The sequence below is a fragment of the Mus caroli genome, unplaced genomic scaffold (genome assembly GCF_978045245.1).
Source record: "Mus caroli unplaced genomic scaffold, Mus_caroli_1 scaffold_18, whole genome shotgun sequence".
Classification (NCBI taxonomy): Eukaryota; Metazoa; Chordata; class Mammalia; order Rodentia; family Muridae; genus Mus; species Mus caroli.
The window spans coordinates 36,453,433-36,478,205 of record NW_028227273.1 but is presented as its reverse complement, the minus strand read 5'-3'; the positions used below and the strand labels follow the sequence as shown (position 1 = coordinate 36,478,205).

The 24,773-nt window shown below is 38.8% G+C and overlaps 1 protein-coding gene across 2 annotated transcripts in view; it reads left to right on the top strand.

Moving 5' to 3' along the window:
• LOC110312287 (contactin-associated protein like 5-3) overlaps positions 1-12,765 on the top strand; it is a 604,300-nt gene extending 591,535 nt beyond the window's left edge. For both annotated transcript variants that reach the window (XM_085832770.1, XM_085832768.1), the window contains 2 exons: positions 9,035-9,106; positions 11,544-12,765. In XM_085832770.1, coding sequence (XP_085688896.1) covers positions 9,035-9,106; positions 11,544-11,740 — 269 coding nt within the window. In that variant the 3' untranslated portion in view covers positions 11,741-12,765. The remainder of the gene's footprint in view (positions 1-9,034; positions 9,107-11,543) is intronic.
• The last annotated feature ends 12,008 nt before the right edge of the window (positions 12,766-24,773 follow it).

Sequence of the window (24,773 nt, the reverse complement as noted above, 5' to 3'; positions counted from 1 at the left end):
TAGAGGGTTGCAGAGTCCTTTAACTCCCTGGGTACTTTCTCTAGCTCCTCCTTAGGGGCCCTGTGATCCATCCAATTGCTAACTGTGAGCATCCACTTCTGTGTTTGCTAGGCCCCAGCATAGCCTCACAAGAGACAGCTATATCAGGGTCTTCTTAGCAAAATGTTGCTAGTGTATACAATGGTGTCAACATTTGGAGGTTGATTATGGAATGGATCCCTGGGTATGGCAGTCTCTAGATGGTCCATCCTTTCGTCTCAGCACCAAATTTTGTCTCTGTAAGTCCTTCCATGGGTGTTTTGTTTCCAATTCTAAGAAGGGGCAAAGTATCCACACTTTGGTCTTTGTTCTTCTTGAGTTTCATGTGTTTTGCAAATTGTATCTTATATCTTGGGTATTCTAAGTTTCTGAGCTGATATCCACTTATCAGTGAGTACATACCATGGGAGTTCTTCTGTGATTGGGCTACCTCACTCAGGATGATGCACTCCAAGTCCATCCATTTCCCTAGGAATTTCATAACTTCATTCTTTTGAATAGCTGAGTAGTACTCCATTGTGTTGAGGGGCATCTGGGTACTTTCCAGCTTCTGACTATTAAAACAAGGCTGCTATGAACATAGTAGAGCATGTGTCCTTCTTACTGGTTGGAACATCTTCTGGATATATGCCCAGGAGAGGTATTGTGGCATCCTCCAGTAGTACAATGTCCAATTTTCTGAGGAACCACCACACTGATTTCAAGAGTGGTTGTACAAGCTTGCAATCCCACCAAAAATGGAGGAGTTTTCCTCTTTCTCCACATCCTTGCCAGCATATGCAGTAACCTGAATTTTTGATCTTAGCCCTTCTGACTGGTGTAAGGTGGAAACTCAGGGTTGTTTTGATTTGCATTTCCCTGATGATTAAGGATGCTGAACATTTTTTTCAGGTGCTTCTCAGCCATTTGGTATTCCTCAGGTGAGAATTCTTTGTTTAGCTCTGAGCCCCATTTTTACTGGGGTTATTAGATTTTCTAGAGTCCACCTTATTGAGTTCTTTATATATATTGGATATTAGTCCCCTGTCTGATTTAGGATTGGTAAAAATCCTTTCCCAATCTGTTGGTGGCCTTTTTGTCTTATTGAAGGTGTCTTTTGCCTTAGAGAAGCTTTGGATTTTATGAGGTCCCGTTTGTCGATTGTCAATCTTATAGCACAAGCCATTGCTGTTCTATTCAGATATTTTTCCCTGTGCCCATATCTTCAGGGCTTTTCCCCACTTTCTCCTCTATAAGTTTCAGTGTCTCTGATTTTATGTGGAGTTCCTTGATCCACTTATATTTGACCTTAATACAAGGAGATAGGAATGGATCAATTCCCATTCTTCTACATGATAACCACCAGTTGTGCTAGCACCATTTGTTGAAAATGCTGTCTTTTTTCCACTGGATGGTTTTAGCTCCCTTGTCACAGATCACAGGACCATAGGTGTGTGGTCTTCATTTCTGGGTCTTGAATTCTATTCCATTTGTCTACTTGTCTTTCGATATACCAGTACCATGCAGTTTTTATCTCAATTGCTCTGTAGTATAGCTTGAGGTCAGGCATGGTTATTCAACCTGAGGTTCTTTTATCCTTGAGATGAGTTTTTGCTATCCTAGGTTTTTGTTATTCCAGATGAATTTGTAGATTGCCCTTTCTAATTCATTCAAGATATGAGTTGGAATTTTGATGGGCATTGCATTGAATCTGTAGATGGCTTTTGGCAAGATAGCCATTTTTATTATATTGATCCTGCCAATCCATGAGCATGGGAGATCTTTCCATCTTCTGAGATCTTCTTTAATTTCATTTTTCAGAGACCTGAAGTTCTTATCATACAGATCTTTCACTTCCTTAGTTAGAGTCATGCCAAGGTATTTTATATTATTTGTGACTATTGAGAAGGGTGTTTTTTCCCTAATATCTTTCTCAACCTGTTTATCCTTTGTGTACAGAAATACCATTGACTTGTTTGAGTTAATTTTATATCCACGTACTTCATTGAAGCTGTTTATCAGGTTTAGGGGTTCTCTGGTGGAATTTTTAGGGTCTTTATATGTACTATCATATCATCTGCAAATAGTGATATTTTTACTTCTTCCTTTCCAATTTATATCCTCTTTATCTCCTTTTGTTGTCGAATTGCTCTGGCTAGGACTTCAAGTACAATTTTGAATAGGTAGGGAGAAAGTGGGCATTCTTGTTTAGTCTCTGATTTTAGTGGGATTGTTTCCAGCTTCTTACCATTTATTTTGATGTTGGCTGCTGGTTTGCTGTAGATTGCTTTTATCATGTTTAGGTATGGGCCTTGAATTCCTGACCTTTAGAAAATTTTTTTCATGAATGGGTGTTGGATTTTGTCAAATGCTTTCTCTGCATCTATCGAGATGATCATGTGGTTTTTATCATTGAGTATGTTTATATAATGGATTACGTTGATGGCTTTCTGTATATTAAACCATCCCTGCATCCCTGGAATAAAACCTACTTGGTCAGGATGGATGATTGTTTGATGTGTTCTTGAATTCGGTTAGCAAGAATTTTATTGAGTATTTTTGCATTGATATTCGCAAGGGAAGTTGGTCTGAAGTTTTCTATCTTTGTTGGGTCTTTCTGTGGTTTAGGTATCAGAGTAATTGTGGATTCATAGAAATAATTGGGTAGAGTATCTTATGCATCTATTTTATGGAATAATTTGTGCATAACTGGGATTAGATCTTCTTTGAAGGTCTGATAGAACTGTGCACTAAACCCATCTGGTCCTGGGCTTTTTTTGGTTGGGAGACTATTAATGACTGCTTCTATTTCTTTAAGGGATATGGGACTGTTTAGATCATTAACCTGATCTTGATTTAACTTTGGTACCTGGTATCTGTCTAGAAACTTGTCCATTTCATCCAGATTCTCCAGTTTTGTTGAGTATAGCCTTTTGTAGAAGGATCTGATGGTGTTTTTGATTTCTTCAGGATCTGTTGTTATGTCTCCCTTTTCATTTCTGATTTTGTTAATTAGGATGTTGTCCCTATGCCCTCTAGTGATTCTGGCTAAGGGTTTATCTATCTTGTTGATTTTCTCAAGGAACCAGCTCCTCGTTTGGTTGATACTTGGAATAGTTCTTCTTGTTTCTACTTGGTTGATTTTGCCCCTGAGTTTGATTATTTCCTGCCTTCTACTCCTCTTGGATGAGTTTGCTTCCTTTTGTTCTAGAACTTTGAGGTGTGTTGTCAAGTTGCTAGTGCGTGCTCTCTGTATTTTCTTTTTGGAGGCACTCAGAGCTATGAGTTTACCTCTTAGAAATGCTTTCATTGTGTACCATAAGTTTGGGTATGTTGTGGCTTCATTTTCATTAAACTCTAAAAAGTCTTTAATTTCTTTCTTTATTCCTTCTTGACCAAGGTATCATTGAGAAGAGTGTTGTTCAGTTTCCACGTGAATGTTGGCTTTCTATTATTTATGTTGTTATTGAAGATCAGCCTTAGTCCATGGTGGTCTGATAGGATGCATGGGACAATTTCAATATTTTGTATCTGCTGAGGCCTGTTTTGTGACCAATTATATCATCAATTTTAGAGAAGGTAACATGAGGTGCTGAGAAGAAGGTATATCCTTTTGTTTTAGGATAAAATATTCTGTAGATATCTGTTAAATCCATTTGTTTCCAAACTTCTGTTAGTTTCACTGTGTCCCTGTTTAGTTTCTGTTTCCATGATCTGTCCATTGATGACAGATGTCTATTGTTGAAGTCTCCCATTATTATTGTGTGAGGTGCACTGTGTGCTTTGAGCTTTACTAAAGTTTCTTTCATGAATGTGAAAGAAACATTGCATTTAGAGCATAGTTATTCAGAATTCAAAGTTCCACTTGGAAGATTTTACCTTTGATGAGTATGAAGTGTCCCTCCTTGTCTTTTTTGATAGCTTTGGGTTGGAATTCGATTTTATTAGATATTAGTATGGCTACTCCAGCTTGTTTATTCAGACCATTTGCTTGGAAAATTGTTTTCCAGCCTTTCATTATAAGGTAGTGTCTGTCTTTTCCCCTGAGATGGGTTTCCTGTAAGCAGCAGAATGTTGGGTCCTGTTTGATTAGCCCGTCTGTTAGTTTATGTCTTTTTATTGGGGAATTGAGTCCATTCATTTTAAGAGATATTAAGGAAAAGTAATTGTTGCTTCCTATTATTTTTGTTGTTAGAGTTTGCATTCTGTTATTATTGCTGTCTTCTTTTAGTGTTGTTGAAGGATTACTTTCCTGCTTTTTCTAAGAAGTGGTTTCTGTCCTTGTATTGGTTTTTTTCTGTTATTATCCTTTGAAGGGCTGGATTCGTGGAAAGATAATGTGTGAATTTGGTTTTGTCGTGAAATACTTTGGTTTCTCCATCTATGGCAGTTGAAAGTTTGTCTGGGTATAGTAGCCTGGGCTGGAATTGTGTTCTCTTAGTGTCTGTATAACATCTGTCCAGGCTCTTCTGGCTTTCATAGTCTCTGGTGAAAAATCTGGTGTAATTCTAATAGGCCTGCCTTTATATTTTACTTGACCTTTTTCCCTTACTGCTTTTAATATTCTATCTTTATTTAGTGCATTTGTTGTTCTGATTATTATGTGTCATGGGGAATTTCTTTTCTGGTCCAGTCTATTTGGAGTTCTCTAGGCGTCTTGTATGTTCATTGGCATCTCTTTCTTTAGGTTTGCGAAGTTTTCTTCTATAATTTTGTTGAAGATATTTGCTGGCCCTTTAAGTTGAAAATCTTCATTCCCATCTACTCCTATTATTCATAGGTTTGATCTTCTCATTGTGTCCTGGATTTCCTGGATGTTTTGAGTTATGATCTTTTTGCATTTTGCATTTTCTTTGATTATTGTGCAGATGTTGTCTATGGAATCTTCTGCACCTGAGATTCTCTCTTCCATCTCTTGTATTCTGTTGCTGATGTTTGCATCTATGGTCCCAGATTTCTTTCCTAGGGTTTCTATCTCCAGCGTTGCCTCACTTTGGAGTTTCTTTATTGTGTCTACTTCCCTTTTTAGGTCTAGTATGGTTTTGTTCATTTCCATCACCTGTTTGTTTGTGTTTTCCTGTTTTTCTTTAAGGACTTGTAACTCTTTAGCACTTTTCTCCTGTATTTCTTTAAGTGAGTTTTTAAAGTCCTTCTTGATGTCCTCTACCATCATCAGGAGATATGCTTTTAAATCCGGATCTAGCTTTTTGGGTGTGTTGGGGTGCCCAGGACTGGCTGAGGTGGGAGTTCTGGGTTCTGATAATGGTGAGTTGTCTTTGTTTCTTTTAGTAAGATTTTTACATTTGCTTTTCACCGTCTGGTATTCTCTGGAGTTAGTTGTTATAGTTGTCTCTGGTTAGAGCTAGTTCCTCTTATGATTCTGTTAGCCTCTATCAGCAGACCTGAAAAACTAGCTCTCTCCTGAGTTTCAGTTGTTAGAGCACTCTCTGAAGGCAAGTTCTCCTCTTGTAGGGAAGGTACACAGATATCTGGCATTCGGACCTGCCTCCTGGCAGAAGACGAAGGCCCAAAACAGGGCCTGTCCCAGAAGCTGTTAGCTTCTGTAGACCACACTCTCATCTGTGCAGACTAGTTTCAGAGCGATCTGGGAACCAAGATGGCTCCCCCAAGTGCTCCAGCAAAGCCATCCTGGGCGGGGCAGACACTTCTCCTCTGGCATGGAAGGTGCCCGGATGTCTCAAGTCCTTAACGGGGTCTGCCTCAGAAGCTCTGTGGCTTCTGCCTGTCCCAGAAGCAGTTAGCTTCTGTAGTCCACACTCTCACCTGGGCAGACTCCAGAATATGAGTCTTAAAATGCTTCTCTCTATGGGGAATGCAACCACTCCATGAATATTGTTTCATACCTGGGAAAGATATCCACATCCTGGCAAGAAAGGTCTCCAAATGAGTCAGAAAATTCAGGAATTAAGTTAACTTTGATAGATCACTCCTTAGCTACAGACTGGTAATATATATTCTAAAAGAAATGACAGTGTCATGCTGCAGATGGACCTCAGTTGGGTTCTCAATCCACAGGAAAACTCAGGGTTCCAGTTTCCAGGTGAGCTAGGAGTTGGCACAGATGGGTGACAGACAGACACAGACACAGAGAGAGTGTATATCTGAATGTATGTTCTCAAAGCGAGCACCAGTCTTATAATACAGAAGAAAAACAAGAAAGCTAGGCGAATACATCTGCCAAGGTACATGGATGCATAATAGTTCTTTACACAAAACAAAGAAAATGCATACATAAAAAGCTAGGGGGAGCCAGGCAGTGTTTACAACTGAGATAGGAACAACCCTTAATTAAGGTCAGCTAAACACAGGAGCCAGGTGAATGATTTGATGCAGTGTTAGTCTATTGTTAAACCTACCACCAGGGGTCCTTTAGTAAATACCTGATAATGCTATTCCTCTGGGCCTAGTGAAAAACATGTACCAGGGCAATTCTGTCCTACTAACCCTTTCATGAATAATACTATAGTTCTTCCTAAAACCATAACCTACCTTTATCCTAGGCCATGGTAAATTCTTGCATATGTCTGTGACTCAGCTATTGTTCTAAGTAATTAGACTAGCCCTGATTTCTAAATCTATTCAAGTAAATTGTAATGCCTGATAACTTTCACTATCTCTACTAGAGGTAAATTTGAGTGTTACTGAATAGGTAACATTCTTACTGAATTCCAAGTTCAGGGTCAGCTCAAGGACTTCCTAGGACAGTGATGGAGGCTAATCCAACTTAGCTATATGTCAAAATCAATCCTTAAAGGCTCCTATAATAAAACTATATTGAGGGAAAGCACACAGATCCATACACCTGACTAAAGCAAGGACATTATTGGTGCATTCGTTATACAGGATGCCATGGTTCCAGGAGACTAAGTTTCCATGAACTTTTCGCCTCAGAACTGTGACCAGGTTTCTAGGCCTGTCACTTGAGTCACTACTGGAGTGGATGTAGCAGTGTCATGATTCAAACTTTGCTTCAACACTCTCAGATTACAGAAGATTGTTCTCAAAGGAAATGTGCAAGAATTTCTACATATTTCAAGTGAGATCTAGCATATTTACTACTGGGTGAAAATCAACCCTGGTTTAGTCAGCAAGTACAGCCTAGTGTTATACTTAAAAATGGAAGCTATTATACAATGTATGAGTACAAATATTTATATTCACACAGTATTACATTTTTGCAGAGGAATGGTAGCTAGATGAATAGATGGGTAGATAGATGGTAAATAGATGGCAGGTAGAAGATAGATGCACAACTAGGTGTTTTTATGCATTTAGGCTAAGACATTTAATTTTGGAGGAGGGAAAGTTAAAGCTAAGATTTAGTTTTTTAATGTAATATTAAAAGGAAATCAGCAGTTGAGAGTAAACACTCATGAAATACATTATCAATGTGATCAGGGTTTCTTTGCAGAACTTGCTCACCAAAAATAACTGTCAATTTATCATATCTGAAATGTTCTCTTTCTATCATTAGGGAACACTCAACAACCTGAATTAATGTAAATTAATCTATATTAGCCTATAAACATCAAAACATGTTAGAAATTGATAAATCTGTATTAATATGGGAACTATAATATTTATAACATTTAAAGTAGCACATGGACTAAATAAAGTTGGAACCAATATGAGTTGTGTTAAGACACAGGAAGTTTATGAACATGGACAGCTATGATTTGAGTGTTTATGAAGAAGCAGAAGTAATTCTAGGAAGGACACTTGGCACCGAATATGCCAGAGTAAGAAAGTCATAATGACATAGGAGGTTATATAGCTAAATATTAGCCATTCCCTTCTGCCATGATCCCCTCCTTTTCTGACTGTCTTCCTCCTTAGCTTCCTGCTTCTGTCTCTGCCTCTGTCTTACTATCTCCCTTCCCTTCACTATCAGTCTCCCCGATATCAGATTACTCCATCTTTCCTCCCTCCTAGTTCTTCCCTCCCATTTCCCCCTGTCTCATTCTGAATCCCTATGACTCTGTCTCCTTTCTGTCTTCACTCTGTTTCCCTATCTTCTTCTCTTCATCCTTCTCTATCTTCTTTCCTATCCTCTTCCCCATTCTTTTCTTCTGTCTGTATCTATCTCTTTCTCTGTCCCCTTCCTCCCTTCATCCCTTTCTTTTCCCTTTCATGGCTCTCTTACTTCCCACCTTGCATTCTCTGTCTTTTTCTAGTTTATCTTTCATCTGTCTCCTATCCTTCATTTACCTGGCAAGTTTAAAGTCACCTTCCATTACATAAAAATTTAAAGTCCAGTCTGGATCTATGAGACCCTCTCTGAAAAAAAAAATGGATTAGAGCAATGACTCAATGGTTCTCAGTACACACTGCTCAGTTGTTCACCTTTTAAGAGGTGCTGATTCATCCAGTGCTTTCAGCTATCATTGAGAGTAGACTCAGGTCTATTACATTTAGTGCTGTCAAAGACTGCATTGATGCAAAGAGGAAAGTGTTTGAATTAAAAGGCAGCCATCAGTCCTAGGAATTCTCCAGAAAACCAGAGTGCTGAGGGAATGACTGAAGATGCACAGGCCAGAGAGCATCCTCATCAAGCTTAAGGCTATGTCACAACTTATAATCTAATGCTTGCATACATTAAGGATTGGAAGCAGTGCATTTTACTCATCTTTAAATATGTACAAAGTGTGTGTATGTATATGTGAATGGATAAGGCTTTGGGGGTCAGGTCTCTCCTTCATACTGATTTAGGGGCACAGTCTCCCTTGTGTCTATATGTGATCTAGATATGTGACCAGTTACTGAGATTGCAGATTGGATTCTCAGAATTCAGCTTTTAATGCAGGCTCTCAGATTAAACTCAGGACATCATTTTACATAATATTTATTTAGGTTCCATTCAAATGCTTTATTTGAATTTATTTCTCACTACAGAAATCTTTTTAATCTTCATAGGTGTGCATTGCATATTCTCTTTTCCTGTGGTTGACATTTTTGGGTGAAGTTTACTTTTTTGTGTTTTTTTTCCTCTTTCTAGATCCCTTTGGAGAGAGAGATGAGCGTGAACCGCACACAAATGCAGTCCGAAGTGACTTGGCAGTCATTGGAGGTAATCTGTCTTCATTACTGAAAGCAGGAAAGATAACTATGTCCCTGTTCTCTGAAGGAAGTTACCTGAAGCTTTCCTTACCCATAATCATTCATCACCCAGAATCAGGCACTCTCTGTCCAACCCTTAGTCTCTCCATGCATGGTGGAAGAAGGAGACACTCTTCCTGTGCCAGGAGCTCTGTGGCCTCATTCTGCCTCAGAATCTGCAGGGAGCAGATTCTCAACCAACAGCTGGCACATTTACTGACAGGCAGGCAGCCTACATCATGCTCATTTCATCCAGTTTTCACTTCTAAAGCAGAAACAAAACACACCAATAAAATTATGTGTGGAAAGAAGTCACATTGAGGCAGACAGATGGACAGAGCTGCAGTCATTTTCAGGTTTTTTTTTTTCACTAAATTGCTCGGGTTAGATCTAATGAGCAGAATGAAACCTACGTGACTGAAGTTCCAAAGCTAGCATCCCATCTGTTTGTGGATATAGAGCTTGCCTGATCAACTTATAGCTCACTCCCCACCACTTTCCCTCTTTTACTGTTTATGAGCTGCCTGTTGGCCAACCCTTCACCACTCTTCATTCTTCCTCAGATAGGGCAATGCATGCAGCAGCTTGATGGTCCCATCTGGGTCCTGTACCAAGGACTGTCGTCCAAGTTTTGTTTAATATAAGATGCCTGAGATATGAAAATACAGTGATAACTTATAACCCTACCAGGTGCCTCACAATGCATTCTGGCAGCTGGGCTGAATGAATCCACACCATATGGAGTTCTCTAAAAGTCATCAAGAGTCATTAATTTATCTCTCATTTAATTAGCTCCAGTTCTGGATCAGACCTGTAAAAAGTATAGAGATAAAGGATGAGAGGTATGGTTAAAGCCTGCCTAGAATGAGCAGGCTAAGAAGCACATAGGAAAGAAGGCAGTGTAGCAGAAGAGAAACAGATCCCCTGCTCCCCCCCCCCCCCCCCCGGCAAAGAAGTGGGAATGGAAGGAATCCACCTCAGTAGCATGTGATAGGAGAAGCAAAACCTTTTATTAGGGAAGTTCTTATGACATCCATGTGAGCTAAATGCCTTCTCTAGGGATAAGGACTGAACTTGTTATTTTCTTGAAATCAGTAAATATCATAGAGGATTTTTATTCCTATAAGTTTGGGTTTTGGCCTCCTGCATTCAGGCAAGCTCTGTTGACTCTCTCTGAGACTGGGAAGGTTATCATAACACCATAGGATATCCTGGGAGGCTTGCCCAGATGCCAGTCTGCAGTAACCCCTTCAAATCAGCAGTAGAAAAGAGGGAACATCTGCCACATTTTAAGCTCATGCTTCAGAGTTACTTGTTGTCATTCAGATTGGACTATCAACTTTGATATTGTATTCTGCTTTGTTTTAAAATTTTTGGGAAATATACTACAAAGTGAGTTTAGAATATATGGCAAACATAACTGGTCTTAGTTGTTGTCACAACTGCTAAAAATTGGTGGAAGATAGTCCTGTATACTTAACTGTCTGGTATCTCTTCAGATTCGTAGTGGCATTTAAATTAAGAAATTCTTGACAAGTTGAACAATGATCAGCAATAAACTTCTAAATTAAGTACTATTCTCACTAGTTAGACAACTAAGAAAATACGACTACTTAAACATGTATACTTTAATATATATAAAATTATTCTTGATGACAAAAACTTCAGTCTTTTCTTGCTACTAGTTATTAATTTTGTATACATGTTATTTGTTTTTGACTGCATTGATTTTTAATTAGTGTGAAATAAAGTCTCTCTATGTAGCCCAGAATGGTAAAATGGAAGAGACAGCAAAAGCGACCTTGCCACAAAACAAAGTGGGAGACAAGAACAGACTCCTGAAAGTTGTTTGTTTGTTTGTTTTCATTAACACAAATAGTATGGCAGCTATGCACCTAAATGCACACACCCACATGCACACACGCACACACGCACGCACGCACACACACACAAACACACACACACACACACACACATACAGATAGACACATAGAGAGACAGAGACAGCAGAGAGAGTCAAAGGCAGAGAGACATAAAGAAAGAGAGGGGATAACATTTAGACCAAGGAATTCTTTGCAAAGCTTTGTGTATGGAAAATCTGTGAAGTGTGGGTTTGATTCCTATCAACAAAAAGACACAACTGAGAAACCACAGAATCTTTTGTAGTTCTAACTCCATATTCATTATTTGGTTATTAACATAACCTAGAAGAAACAGCCTTTCTCTCTCAGTACTGCGCTTCCAGGTTTCATAGAAACTGAAGTCAAGGAGTTCTGAGCAGGTATTTATTTCTGGAAACAGAGGAGAATTGTGCTTGTATGTTGGAGTTTTTCCTCCAAAGCATGTCCTTGTCTGGATTAAATTTTCTCAGTGATAACTTTCTTCTCTTTCCCCCTTCTTTCCTACAGGCATCATAGCAGTGGTGACATTCATCAGCTTTTCTGTCATTGGAATCATGACCCACTTTTTCTATCAGCACAAGCGGTCACACTATGCCAGTCAAATGAAGGAGAAGGAATACCCAGAGAACTTGGACAGTTCCTCTACAAATAACATTGACTTGCAAAACACAACCAGAGAGTGCAAGCGGGAATACTTCATATGAGCCAATGCAGGATCATCTGATTCTTTTTTTCTTATTCTTCTTCGTTTTCTGGAGTTTCCTCTCTACTTTTCTCTTTTCTTTTTATTTATTTTTGTTTGGTTTTTTGTTTGTTTCTTTGTTTGCTTAGGCATTCTCCTTCTTTCATTTGCCATTAATTTTCTGGAACACATAAGCATCCACCAATAGCACTCATCTCCTTGACCCAGCTCAGGAGATCATGTAGCTGTGGCTACTATAGTTCAGTGACAGGTGTCAATGTGAAACTTACCACTAGAGACATAAACTTTACTATTGTAAACAACAAAGAGACACATGCGCATACCTGCACATTCGATGCTTCTAGTCCAGTTTCTTAACCCTAATCTTTAGTTTCTCGGGTATTTGATCTTGCCAGCTTCCATTAGACATGAGCTCTTTGATGTTCCCCTTTAATAGTTTGCTCTGCCCTTTACCATATTTTTAGGTATTACAGGTATTACATGTGTTTATATGTGGTGTGTGTGTGTGAGAGAGAGAGAGAGAGAGACAGAGAGAGAGAGAGAGAGAGAGACAGAGAGAGAGAGAGACAGAGAGAGAAACAGAGACAGACAGAGAAAGACAGAATTCGATCATTTTTTTTAAAGTGATGGTTATCAGGGAGCCCAATACTGTAGAAGTATATGAAGGAAGGTAAATCTATCCAGGGAGAGCAACATGTGCTTTTTTTTTAGGTGACCTGTGAGATAGGAGGGAGGTTTTTGGGGAGACATTATGTCAGAAAGAAACGCTTCTAAATTTGAAAGACTGTGTGTGTGAGAGAGAGAGAGAGTGAGAGACAGACAGACAGACAGACAGACAGACAGATAGAGAGAGACAGAGAGAGAGACAGAGACAGACAGACAGAGACAGGGACAGACAGAGACAGAGACAGACAGACAGAGAAAGACAGACAGAGAAAGACAGACAGAGACAGAGACAGACAGACAGAGAAAGACAGACAGAGACAGACAGACAGACAGACGCAGAGAGAATGGGCATTTGAAAAGTATCTAGGACATTCTTTCCTAAGGCATGCTGAAAGAGCAATGGGCCTAGTTAGTGCGTAACCTCTGACAAGACAATCATTTGTCTTGCCTGTGACCTTTCTCCATTTAGGACATGAATATCTGAAAAAATCTGACTCCAGGAAGGGGAGGGGAAACTTTTTCTCCTCTAGAGCTGAGATGAGAGAGGCTAAAGGTCTGCATGGGTCATGGGATGTTAGACATTCATATTATCTATGAGAACAAAGGAAATGTACTTGGAGGGTCATATTTGCAAGAACACCTATCTGGGGGACAAAAGGCAGAGGGAGACCTTTTTATCCTGCTTATTTTGGTGGCATTTGACAAACAATAGGAGTTTTTTAATAAGTTAGTATAATGTCTACATCTTGTTTTCAGTTTATTTTATTAGATATTTCATTTATTTACATTTCAAATGTTATTTCTTTTCCCATCCCCCCAGAAAACACCTATCCCCTCCTCCCTCCCACTGCTTCTATGAGCGTGTTCCCCCTCTCACCCACCCACTCCTGCCTATCCTCCCATCTACATCTTAAGTGGGTAGCTGACTAAATTCCTCATCCATCCATAGAGTCTCAGTGCTTTGAGATATAGAATGACTGAATAGTGAGTAACTAATTCTCTTTTTTCTTGCTATTGCTTGTTGAGTATATAGTACCCTGAAACCAGGAGGCTTGAAAGAAGGTGAGGAAATAGCTGCTCCTCTAACTTTCCACCTGCTTTTGCCACTTTACTAGATTTCGGCAATGTTATTCCTAAGGCTGCTGTGCAGAAGTAAAGAAATATCCACTTGTTTGCAATGTGGCAACATAAACAGAATTTAAAAAAAAATGTCTAAATTGGTTCCATGAAAAGGCTTAGGTCACCTTAACTCAGCTTGTAGGAAACAAAAAATAAGGAAAAGTGCTACATGTAAAATAACAGATTTCAAGTAGGTTTATACCTGGTCATCCAATCATGTAGTATCTGGTAATTGGAGAAAATTCGGGTTAGCAGAATTCACATTCTAGAACACATAAAATGAGTTCAGACTTAATAGTCGAGCTATTTTCCAAGAGGAGGGAGACTGGCTGTTCTGTGGGGCACTGTGGTCACCTGTAGATCTGAGGATTCGGGGGGGGGGATCCTTAGTTTGTGAAGCATATCACATTTCCCAGTCTGTATCTTCACACATGTACACAAATATGTCCCATGTCCTTGACTTCTGTGCCTAAATAAGGTAATATAGCATCTTAGGCTTAGGGTCTTTTGGTAGCAGAGCATAAAATTAATTTGTTGCATACATTTTGATTTGGTCATTTTATGATAACAATATTCCTTTTTAACATTTTTAATTTTTTTGTCTTTTTTATTAGATATTTTCTTCATTTACATTTCAAATGCTATCCCCAAAGTCCCCTATACCTTCCCCCAACCCTGCTCCACAACCCACCCACTCCCAATTCCTGGCCCTGGCATTCCCTGGTACTGGGGCATATAATTTTCCCAAGACCAAGGGCCTCTCTTTCCAATGATAGATGACTAGGCCATCTTCTGCTACATATGCAGCTAGAGACATGAGCTCTGGGGGTACTGGTTAGTTCATATTGTTGTTCCATCTATAAGGTTGCAGACCCCTTCAGTTCCTTGGGTACTTTCTCTAGCTCCTCCATTAGGGGCTCTATGTTCCACCCTATAGATGATTGTGAGCATCCACTTCTGTATTTACCAGGCACTGGCATAGCCTCACAAGAGAAAGTTATATTAGGGTCCTGTCAGCAAAATCTTGCTGGCATATACAATAGTGTCTGGGTTTGGTGACTGTTTATGGGATGGATCACTGGGTGGGGCAGTCTCTGGATGGTCCTTCCTTCTGTCTCAGCTCCAAACTTTGTTCAGCTCCTGGTAACAATATTCTTAACTCTACTCTTGGCTCATTTGATAGAAAAGACCAGAGAGAAATCACTCAAACACTCCAGGCCTTAGAAAAGGTTAGAAGCAAGATCATAAAGGGGAAATCCCTGACCCATTCCCATTGGAAGGCAGACATGATTTGCAAAGGACATGACAGTCAGTAGGCCATCCATCATCTTAGTATGTATCCTACCTCTTACTGTTCAAAATTGCCCAGGACCCAGACTTTCATAGTGAAGCCTTCACTAGCTTCACCCAGTTTCCAATCTGTAACTTTTTTCCCTTGAAAATTACAGAGGTAAGGATTGAATGTAGTGCGATCCACAGCTCAGAAATATTGTCCTAAATATAAGTTCTTTCCTTAAAATTTTCTATGAAATCTGAAATACTTACTTCCTGTTTTAGAATATTATGATTTTGCTAGTGAATTTATTTTAAAGCAATTGAGATAAACATGCCATTTTAAATGTTTCTATAATAAAAGAAGTGATCATCTAATAAAATGAGAGAGATTAAGAATCTATTTCCCTCACCTTCTCCCTCTCCCTCTCCTTCTCCCCTTCCCTCTCTGTCTCCTCCTCCCCCTCTCCCCATCCCCCTCTTCCTCTCCCTGCCTGTTATCCAATTTCTACTTTTAATTTTTCTGGCTCTATAAAAGTCTCTATAAATCACTCTTTTGCTTGGCTTCATATTCTTCTCTTGCCAAAAATGAAACTTATTCTAAAATTTACTCCTAAGCACCTTTAATAGTTAAATGGCGGGTAAAGAAAGAGCATTCACCCTGGAATCATTTCTTATTGCAGTCTTTAGAAGCAAGTACCTTATTTCACTGACAAAAAATATTTGAAATAGAATTATAAGCAAAATCAGTCTGTACAGTTTCTTCAGCCACTAATATGTACTAAGAGATAATCATGTGGGTAAATGCATGAAACGGGCATCTGCCCTATGCATAGCATACAATCTAATATTTTCATGCTGGGATGTGCAGGCTCTGCAGACCAGGACACTTGGCATTTGACAAAGGATGGATACATCCCAAGTTGGTGCACTATTATAAGTACTCTCAGGGCTAACTCAGAATTTCCTTACAACTCCAAAACACACACCAGGTGAAAATGGAGTAATATGCACCCTCCTACACTGAATGCCATTGAAGCTAGAAGCAAGGGTCTGTTTTAGGGTGGGAGCAAGCTCTATTTGGTTTATGCAATTATTCACTTCTGTTACAGCAACAGAAGTCTACAGACAGCACCAGTGAGCATAAAGCAAGTACTATGCATATTTAATTTACAAATCATTCCCAGAGACTTAGAAGCCAACACATTTCTGGATAATTCTTAGAATTTTGAGCTTTATTATTCTAAGAGAGATGATGTGTTTCTATTCCTCAAGATAGATAACTGTCCATTCTGTGGAAGTTGGTAAATGAAAGTTACTAAGAGACAAAGAAGAAAACGTTCCTGTATTAACCACAATTTCTATAGATGGGGTTCACTAGGTAGGTCTGGCTGGTCTTGGACTCTATTATAAGTCAGGCTGATGTCAACACTCAGAGAGAAACTGCCATGTGCGCCATCATCTCTGCCTATAAGAGATGCACTTAAAAGGATATTAAATTTTCTATGTTCAATGCATTCCAAATGTATGTTTCTGCAAATGGCAGGCCCATGTAAAGACTAGAAGCAGAAAAGAACACTCTCTACTTCTGCTCCCATCTGCTTTCACTTCTTTGGTGGACATCCATTTATGCCATGGCTCTTTTAGACCTCCATAAATCTGGATGGTAGACTGATATCTTTTAACTCTCCCCACCCTGCCCTAAAGAAAATTCAGACTATATTTAGGGAGATCTCTGAGAATTACAACTTATCTATTGAATGAATGATTTATTGATACATTGTTTGTCTAAATGAGCTCATAATTAGGTGTTCTCCAAGATATTTCCAACCCTAAACACCTTCCATCCATATCATATCATATCATATCATATCATATCATATCATATCATTCCATATCATACCATTTCATATCATATCACATCAAATAGAAGACTCATTCAAGGAAGGTAAATTTCAATATGTCCATGGTGTCCATGGACATGGACATCAATCTGTGGATGTATTGTTTAGTTTATTTGTCTACCAACTGTTTCACTTCTTTCAAATTCCCTACACATAAAACCTATCAACCAATTCACCACAGCAGTCTGTCAAGAGGCTCCAAGACACCAAGATAATTCTGCCACTCAGTGTTCCTTGAAGCATTGCTTAGGTATGCTTGATCCATTACTTTTCTATAGACCATGTTTTAACTAAATAAACATGCAATGCTGTACCTGTACATGGCAAAGGGGTTGCATGGAAGGATGATACAGTCAAACATGAACTGAAGCATGACTGAGTGCTGTTCCATGTCTCTCTCAGTGATTAGAAATGTTTTCTTTAAAGGACTCAGAGTTTTTCTGAATCACTTCTGTACACCAGTTGTTGGGACTTTCTCAACCACTCTCTGGCTTTACCCACAGTCTTCCTCAAGTATTTGTTTTGAAAATATTTGTTGTTCTTCATCAACTTTATGTTCACAAATTGTAAATAGCTATTCTACCTATAAAAAATGAGAATGTACAGCACACACACACACACACACAGAGAGAGAGAGAGAGAGAGAGAGAGAGAGAGAGAGAGAGAGAGAGAGAGAGAGAGAGAGAAGGCTGTTCCTCAAACATTAGCCAGGAAACAATATCCATACCTACTGTGTAGGGAGATTAATCACCACTTTGTGTTGGAAATTCTTTAAATGCTTCAGACAAGGGTCTAAAGATTGATGATTCTATTTTAAAATAATTTTCCATTTTCTTATTTTGCACTAAGATACTCTGGGGCAGAATAAGAAGCATATCTACTAGTGAAACACTGAACTTTTTGGGCAAGTCCTCTGTTGTTTGTAATATTTATAGTCTGCAATGTGGTTAAGTGGGTATGAGCAAATCTTAAGTAATAGCGAGTTTTTGAGTTAAAACCAACGTGATGGGATTGCAAATCAGGGAAGGATATTCATGGAGTAAATAATGGCTGGTGGAGGTGCGGAATGCCAATGCTTCCACCATGAAGTAAGAATGGTTCCTCTCCCCACTTGCCTGTATCTTAACTCAGGAGCCTCTTCCATAGATGTATCTTACACCGCAGGAAAGAGCAAGACTACAGGTCCTGTATAAAAAATGTGTTCCCCATCATCACATGGCATTTCATCCTATCCTAGTGATTTTCAAGTTTTATGTTTCACTAATATAGTCCCGGGATGCTTTGGAGTTATCTTCACAGTGATTTTATCTGCCCAGTGTGAGCACAGTAATGGTAGCCTTATGTAAAATAAATGATGATCAAGATCCTCAGGTCTATTCTCCGTAGTCAAATGCTCCATGGATGGAATTAAGGAAATATTGGAGTCAGTCTAGTGGTCTTTCCTTCCTTTTCCTTGCTCATGTCATCTTGGCATGCATAATGATAGAAAGGTATGTCACTCTTCATCTACTACAGTATGTGCTTCAGACAGCCACCACCTGATACTCTGTGAGGAGTCTTCCCATGGTGTTACTCAGCATAACAAGTAAAGCTTGAAGCAAATAGATTAAAATTAGGAGGTTAGTCCCAAGTTATGACAAAGCTGATGTGTGCTATAATCATAATTATATGCAGCCTAGTCATAATTTTATTAGCATTATACTGTGCCATGCTTCAGATCAAAACAGTAAATCTCAGAGGACATTAAAAAAAAAAGCATGGGTATGCATAACTGGCCTTCAGTCACCCTGTGGCATCCTTGAATGGCTTCTTCAAATGGAGCCATTTTGATTGAAACCTTATAGGGAGAAGTGAAAGGACCACTGACTAGTTTTTCTTTTACAGTATAGTCAGCCAGAGCCCAAAAGACATACATGAAGTACTAGCTTAATGTCTTCTCTTTGAACAGCAATACCAACAAGTATGACCTTGCCCTGCCTTAAATACTCACAAAAAAAAAGAAAGAAAGAGAAAGAAAGAAAGAAAGAGAAAGAAAGAAAGAGAAAGAAAGAAAGAGAAAGAAAGAAAGAAAGAAAGAAAGAAAGAAAGAAAGAAAGAAAGAAAGAAAGAAAGAAAGAAAGAAAGAAAGGAAAAAAGAGGAAAAGAAAAGTCAATAACCGCACCTTGTTTAAAGTAGTGTAGTTGTATCATGAGAAGAACTTTGTATATGGTGATGGCCGACTCCAGTAGTTTTCTCCTGAACTTGGAAATAGACAGGGCTCCCAATAGCCTGTGTCACCTTTGGTAGACACTTTGCACTGCCAGCTAGCCTATGGCATGAAAGTATAACATGAGGAAATGAAGACACATGATGTATTCAAGTATACCTAATAATGTAAACAACAGTTTACATTTGGTTCATGAAATCCCTAAATTGCTTAGACAATGAATTGCCATGTTCATTTCAAAGTAGAAGTTAGAGTCTTTGGCATGGTCAGAACTTTCTTTGGAAGAGTGAGAGGTCAGGGAAATCACTTTTCGAAAGTAAATAACAAAGTATAAAAGGACCTTTCCTAAATATATATCAGAAGTGCTTTTGATAGAAGCACAACAGAGGCAAAAGAGACTACTTCATATCAGGCAATTCTTTGGGTTTTGTTTGTTTGTTATTAATTATTATTATTATTATTATTATGATGATGATGATGATGCTTTTTTGTTTTTGTAAGAGAATCCCCAGACCTTTGTGATATTGCCTCATCCTAAATCCATTTTGTAGACCATGTAACATGTCTTAGTACACTGTATGGAGAAATATAACATAATACTTGGATTTCTTTGTTTTCTATGTTTTTAGCTATACAAAAGAAGGACTTACCTGTAAATATTGTACATTTAATAAAGAGAGAATTTTGTCCTTTTGTGTGGAACATGTCCTGCTGTGTTGTTCTTTGGTTAATAAGGATTCAAGTAATAATTCTGTGGCTACTTTGGTTTCTTAGGTCATTAACTGTATTCTAGCCAACATGTCCCATGAAAAACCACAGAACTCTTATGCTCTGAATTTATTGATTTCAGTGCAGCTCAAAGCAATATATAGGGTCCTCTCATATTTAATTAACTTATACCAACCCATGCATCAAGCACAAAAGTACACATGAGCAAGCACACTGATTAGCTAAAAAGGTTCTCGAACCATCCTGAATTCAGCATCTCACAGATGCCTATACTCCTGTTGATGCCTTCTTACTTTCCACTGATATCACCTGAAATTTGTGGCCTACTTTGGCTATACTTCTGTCTTCTAGATGATTGTTATTCAATAGTAGCTCTGCATTTGAAAATGCAGACATACATTAATCTGGACTATATTTGTTGACCTATAGTGTTTCTTTAGATTTGTGTCTATGAGTTATCTGATACACATAGACTTATTAATAAAAGCTAAATGTGATGTAATGGGCTGGACATGTAGCTCAGTCAGTAAAGGGTAGTAGAGGGTTTCATCATACTCAGAAATCCCCAAGTTTGATCCCCAGCCTTAAGTAAACAGGATGTGGAGGTATAATCCTATAATGCTGATGTTACTCAGGATGGGAAGGGAAGAGGAACAAAGGTCCAAGGTCATCACTGGCTACAAAATGAGATTTGAGGACAGCAGAGCTACATAATATTGTTTAGTAGAACAAACAAACAAATAAATAAATTCCCTATAGTGAAATTAACTGTCAGATTGGATATTTATGAAACATTGCACAGTCCATAATGAATTTCAGAGAACAGGAGGAAATAAGGAAGAAGGAGGAGCTAAAACTAGTAAGAAGTAACACTTGTACAATAAGAGTGAGGGAGATGCTGAGTATATGAGTCCATAAGATATCATTGAAGTTTGCTGATGGAATGCAGGAGAATATGAACGAACACAGAATCCAAAGATTGCATAATTGATTTAGTCAACAGATAGATACAAAACGAATGTTTATTGTGTTTGTAGTGGGGAGAAGAATAGAAGGTATTATTTGAGGGAAATGAGCTACATGAAATTTGTTTATAGGATATAATGAGGGCAGATCGAAATCCCTACTTCCTGACCCCACAGCCCTGCCTTCCTCCCAGGAGGTCTGCCGTAACGAGGGACACAGGTGAAACCCTGACCCAATGCTTATGCCAGCTGGGACCTCCACAAATCAAAGCAGGCATGGGATCTACCCTGCTTTCTGGGAGTGTCATCATCCTTCCATTATGCACTTCCACCTGCAGATTGGCATGCCTGATCCCAAATGCCTTAGCATTGCCTGTCTCCCAGCATGACTGCTCTAAGTAGGAAACAGGAAGTCTGGTCTTACCAGAGACATGGAAGGCCTGATCTAACCAGAGATGTCACTGCAAGAAAAACAAAAAAATCCCAGGATATCAGAAACTATTCTCAACAATAAAAGAACTTCTGGGAGAATCACCATTACTGATGTCAAGCTCTGCTACAGAGCAATAGTGATAAAATTTGCATGGTATTATTACAAAGACAGATGGGTAGATTAATAGAATAGAATGGAAGACCCAGAAATAAACACACACACCTATGGACATTTGTTCTTTGACAAAGAAGGCTAATTCATCCACTGGAAAAACGAAAGCATCTTCATCAAATGGTGCTCACTTAACTGACATTCTCCATGTGGAAGAATGCAAATTTATCCATATTTCTCAACCGACCCAAAGCTCATGTCCACGTGGATGATAGGCTTCTGCATAAAACCAGATACACTGAATCTAATGGAAGAAAACATGGGGGATATCCTTGCATGTATTTCCACAGGGGAAAACTTTCTGAACAGAAAACCAATGACACAGTCTCCATGATCAAGAATTGACATTTGGGATCTCTTGAAACTAAAAAGGTTCTGTAGGACAAAGGAAACTGTCAAAGGACAAAAAAGCAACCTACATATCAGAAAATGATTTTCACTAGCCTTATATCCAATAGAAAGTTAATAGCCAAAATATATAAAGAACTCAAGGAGTTAGACTCCAGAGGACCAAATAACCCTATTAAAAATGGAATACAGAACTAAACAAAGAACTCTCAACTGAGAGATTTTGAATGGCTGAAAGTCAGCTAAAGGAATGTTCAACATCCTTAGTTATCAGGGAAAAGCAAATCAATATGACCCTAAGATTCCACCTCATACCAATCAGAATGGCTAAGATCAAAAATTCAGGTGACAGCCGATGCTGGCTAGGATGTGAAGAAAAGGGAACAGTTCTCCATTGCTGGTGTGACTGCAAACTGATACAACCACTCTGAAAATCTGTCTGTGAAGTTCCTCAGAAAATTGAAAATAGCTCTACTTGATAACCCTGGTATAGAGCTCCCAGCCATATACCCAAAAGATTCTCCACCATACCACAAGGACATGTGCTCCACGATGTTCAGAGCAGCCTTATTCATCATAACCAGTAACTGGTAGAAATCCAGATGTCACTCAACTTAAGACTGAATGCAGAAAATATTTTTCATTTACACAATGGAATAAAATAGTCATCTATTAAAAACTGAGGGCATCATGAGTTTTACAGGCAAATGGGTGGAACAACAAAATATCATCCTGAGCTAGGTAACCCAGCCCCAAAAGGGCATGCATGGTATGTACTCACTGATAAATAGATATAAGACAAAACATACAAAGTACCCATGATGCAACTCATAAACCATAAGAAGTTAAAGAAGGAAGGACTAAGTGAGGATGCTTCAATCTCACTTTGGTGAAATCAAAATAATTATGGGAGACAGAGGGAGGGACCTGAATGTGGTATGGGAGGGGGAGTGGAAAAGTGGGGCAGAATCAGATATGGGGTGAAGACAGGAGAGAAGACTAGAGTGCCAGGAGAATGAATGCAAATATATAGCTGCCAAGGGTGGGGGAACCTCTAGAAAGTCCCAGAGACCGGGGATGTGAAAGGCATCCAGGACTCAATATGGATGAACTTTGCCAAATGCCCAACAGTGAAGAGATGGAATGTGAAGAGCCTACCTCCAATAATTAGACACAGCACCCAGTGAAATGATGGGGACACCAACCTCCCTTCAAAATGTTTGCCTCAGATTGTTCCTATCTAAAAGAAATGTAGGGACAAAAAGGGAGCAGAGACTGAAGGAATGGCTGCCAGTGACCAGGCCAGCTTGATCCAATGGGCAGCCACCAAACTCTTGCAGACAGGAGCCTAGCATGGCTGTCATCTCAGAGGCCTATCAGCAGCTGACTGAGACACATGCAGATAAATACAGCCAACCATTGGACTTAAGTCAGACGCTTGTGGAAGAGTTAGGGGAAAGATTGAAAGAACTGAATGGGATGGCAACACCATAGGAAGATCAAACACTGTTAACTAACTTAGAACCTGAGGAACTCCTTGAGACTATGCCAAAGACCAATCAAAGAGCATAGAAGGGCTGGTCTGAAGCCCCTGTCACATGTATAGCAGAGGACCAGAAGACCAATTGCCTTGTTTAGCCTCAGTGGGAGAGGATGAACCTAATCCTGTAGATACTTGATGCCTCAGAGAAGGGGAATGGGGGAGACACACCATCTCAGAGACAGATGGTGAAGAACTCTTGGTGGGGGGCCAAAAGTGGGCAATATTTGGGATGAGAATAAATAAAATAATTAATTAATAAAAGAGTAAAGAATAAGATAAAACCAACAGCCTTTGATGCTGTATCATGGCCACCATCTTGCCTTCTATTGTAATTATGCTAGGTTCATTATGGCCACAACATAAAAGCCTAGTTCAAATTATCTATTTTAAAGTTTCCTGTTGAATTCTAAAAAACTGCTGCTTAGGTTGAACTTATGTTTTAAGAGTTGAATTTTACTTAGAATGCATGTGTTACAAAAGTGAGACTTTTTATATATGCTAGAATTCCTTCAGTGCAATGAGATGTTGATGAAGTCTGAAGAAAAGGATGGTGAAACAGATTATAAATGACTTCCAGTTTTGAATTGTATCAAAGCAGAGATTAGCTAAAAAAAAAAAATGTCTGCTGACCTCACCCATACTTTTAAATTATTCACCCTCCTGATCTGAATATGCATCAGGACAAAAATGATCAATTTTCCTGTTTGCCTTTTATGGGCAACATGGGGAAGGAAATACAAAGAAATACAAAGAAAACATGTTTCTTATTAGAACCCTTTTAAGTCCTGATCCATCAATTAAATATACTTTTCTGAAATATTTAGTAAATTATTAGATTCAATTTTATATTCTTGTGAAATGAAAAATGTTATGGATAAATGCTGACACAAACTTGAATTCTTCTGAATTATAGCAAGAAAAAGATAGTTGCTGCTGTTCCCACTACAGGAGAATGTTTTTCAAAGTTACTCATGGAAAAATGGATCAAAAATAATGACATCACTTTTCTTGGAATCTGCATCTGCTATCGTTTATTCAGAGCATTTAACCTTTTGGGACGCTCTGTAATTTAAATCAAATGTTCATTTGTTGACCTGCTTATTTATTTAATATAATCTCGCTGTCTTTGATTTAAACATACTGCTCAAAAAGCAATATCAGTAAGTAAAAGACATTAAATTAAAAAGTATATTGAGGATCCATATTAGAGCCATGATAGGAAAGTTGCAAAGAAAAATATTGGAAATCAGCTAAAAGGCATGGTCACTACAGAGCTTAAGGGATCAAGGCTCAGAACCATGGATTTTAAGTGTTGCAAGGGCACAAGAGACAGACAAACCCATCCTTTTTATGTAATCTCTTAATATCATCGTTTTGTGACTCAGAATCAATTAAGCACTGAAATCCCCTGATTTGGTTATTCTTTGGTTTAGAGAATCTAACACATTGTTCATGTTTCCCAGGGCTCACGGTTGCATGTGAAACTGGCTGCTTTTACTTGTGTGTCATAATTCTTGTAGTGAAAATCAGGGAGACAGAGTACAAGGGCAATTGTGTGAGGATGTATGGAAAGAAGAATGGAGAGTTATTATTTATTTGATGGGCACTGATGTCCAGTTTGGAGAGAAGAAAAAGCATTCTAGAGGAAAGAGGTGGCTGTACAACAGTGCTATATAT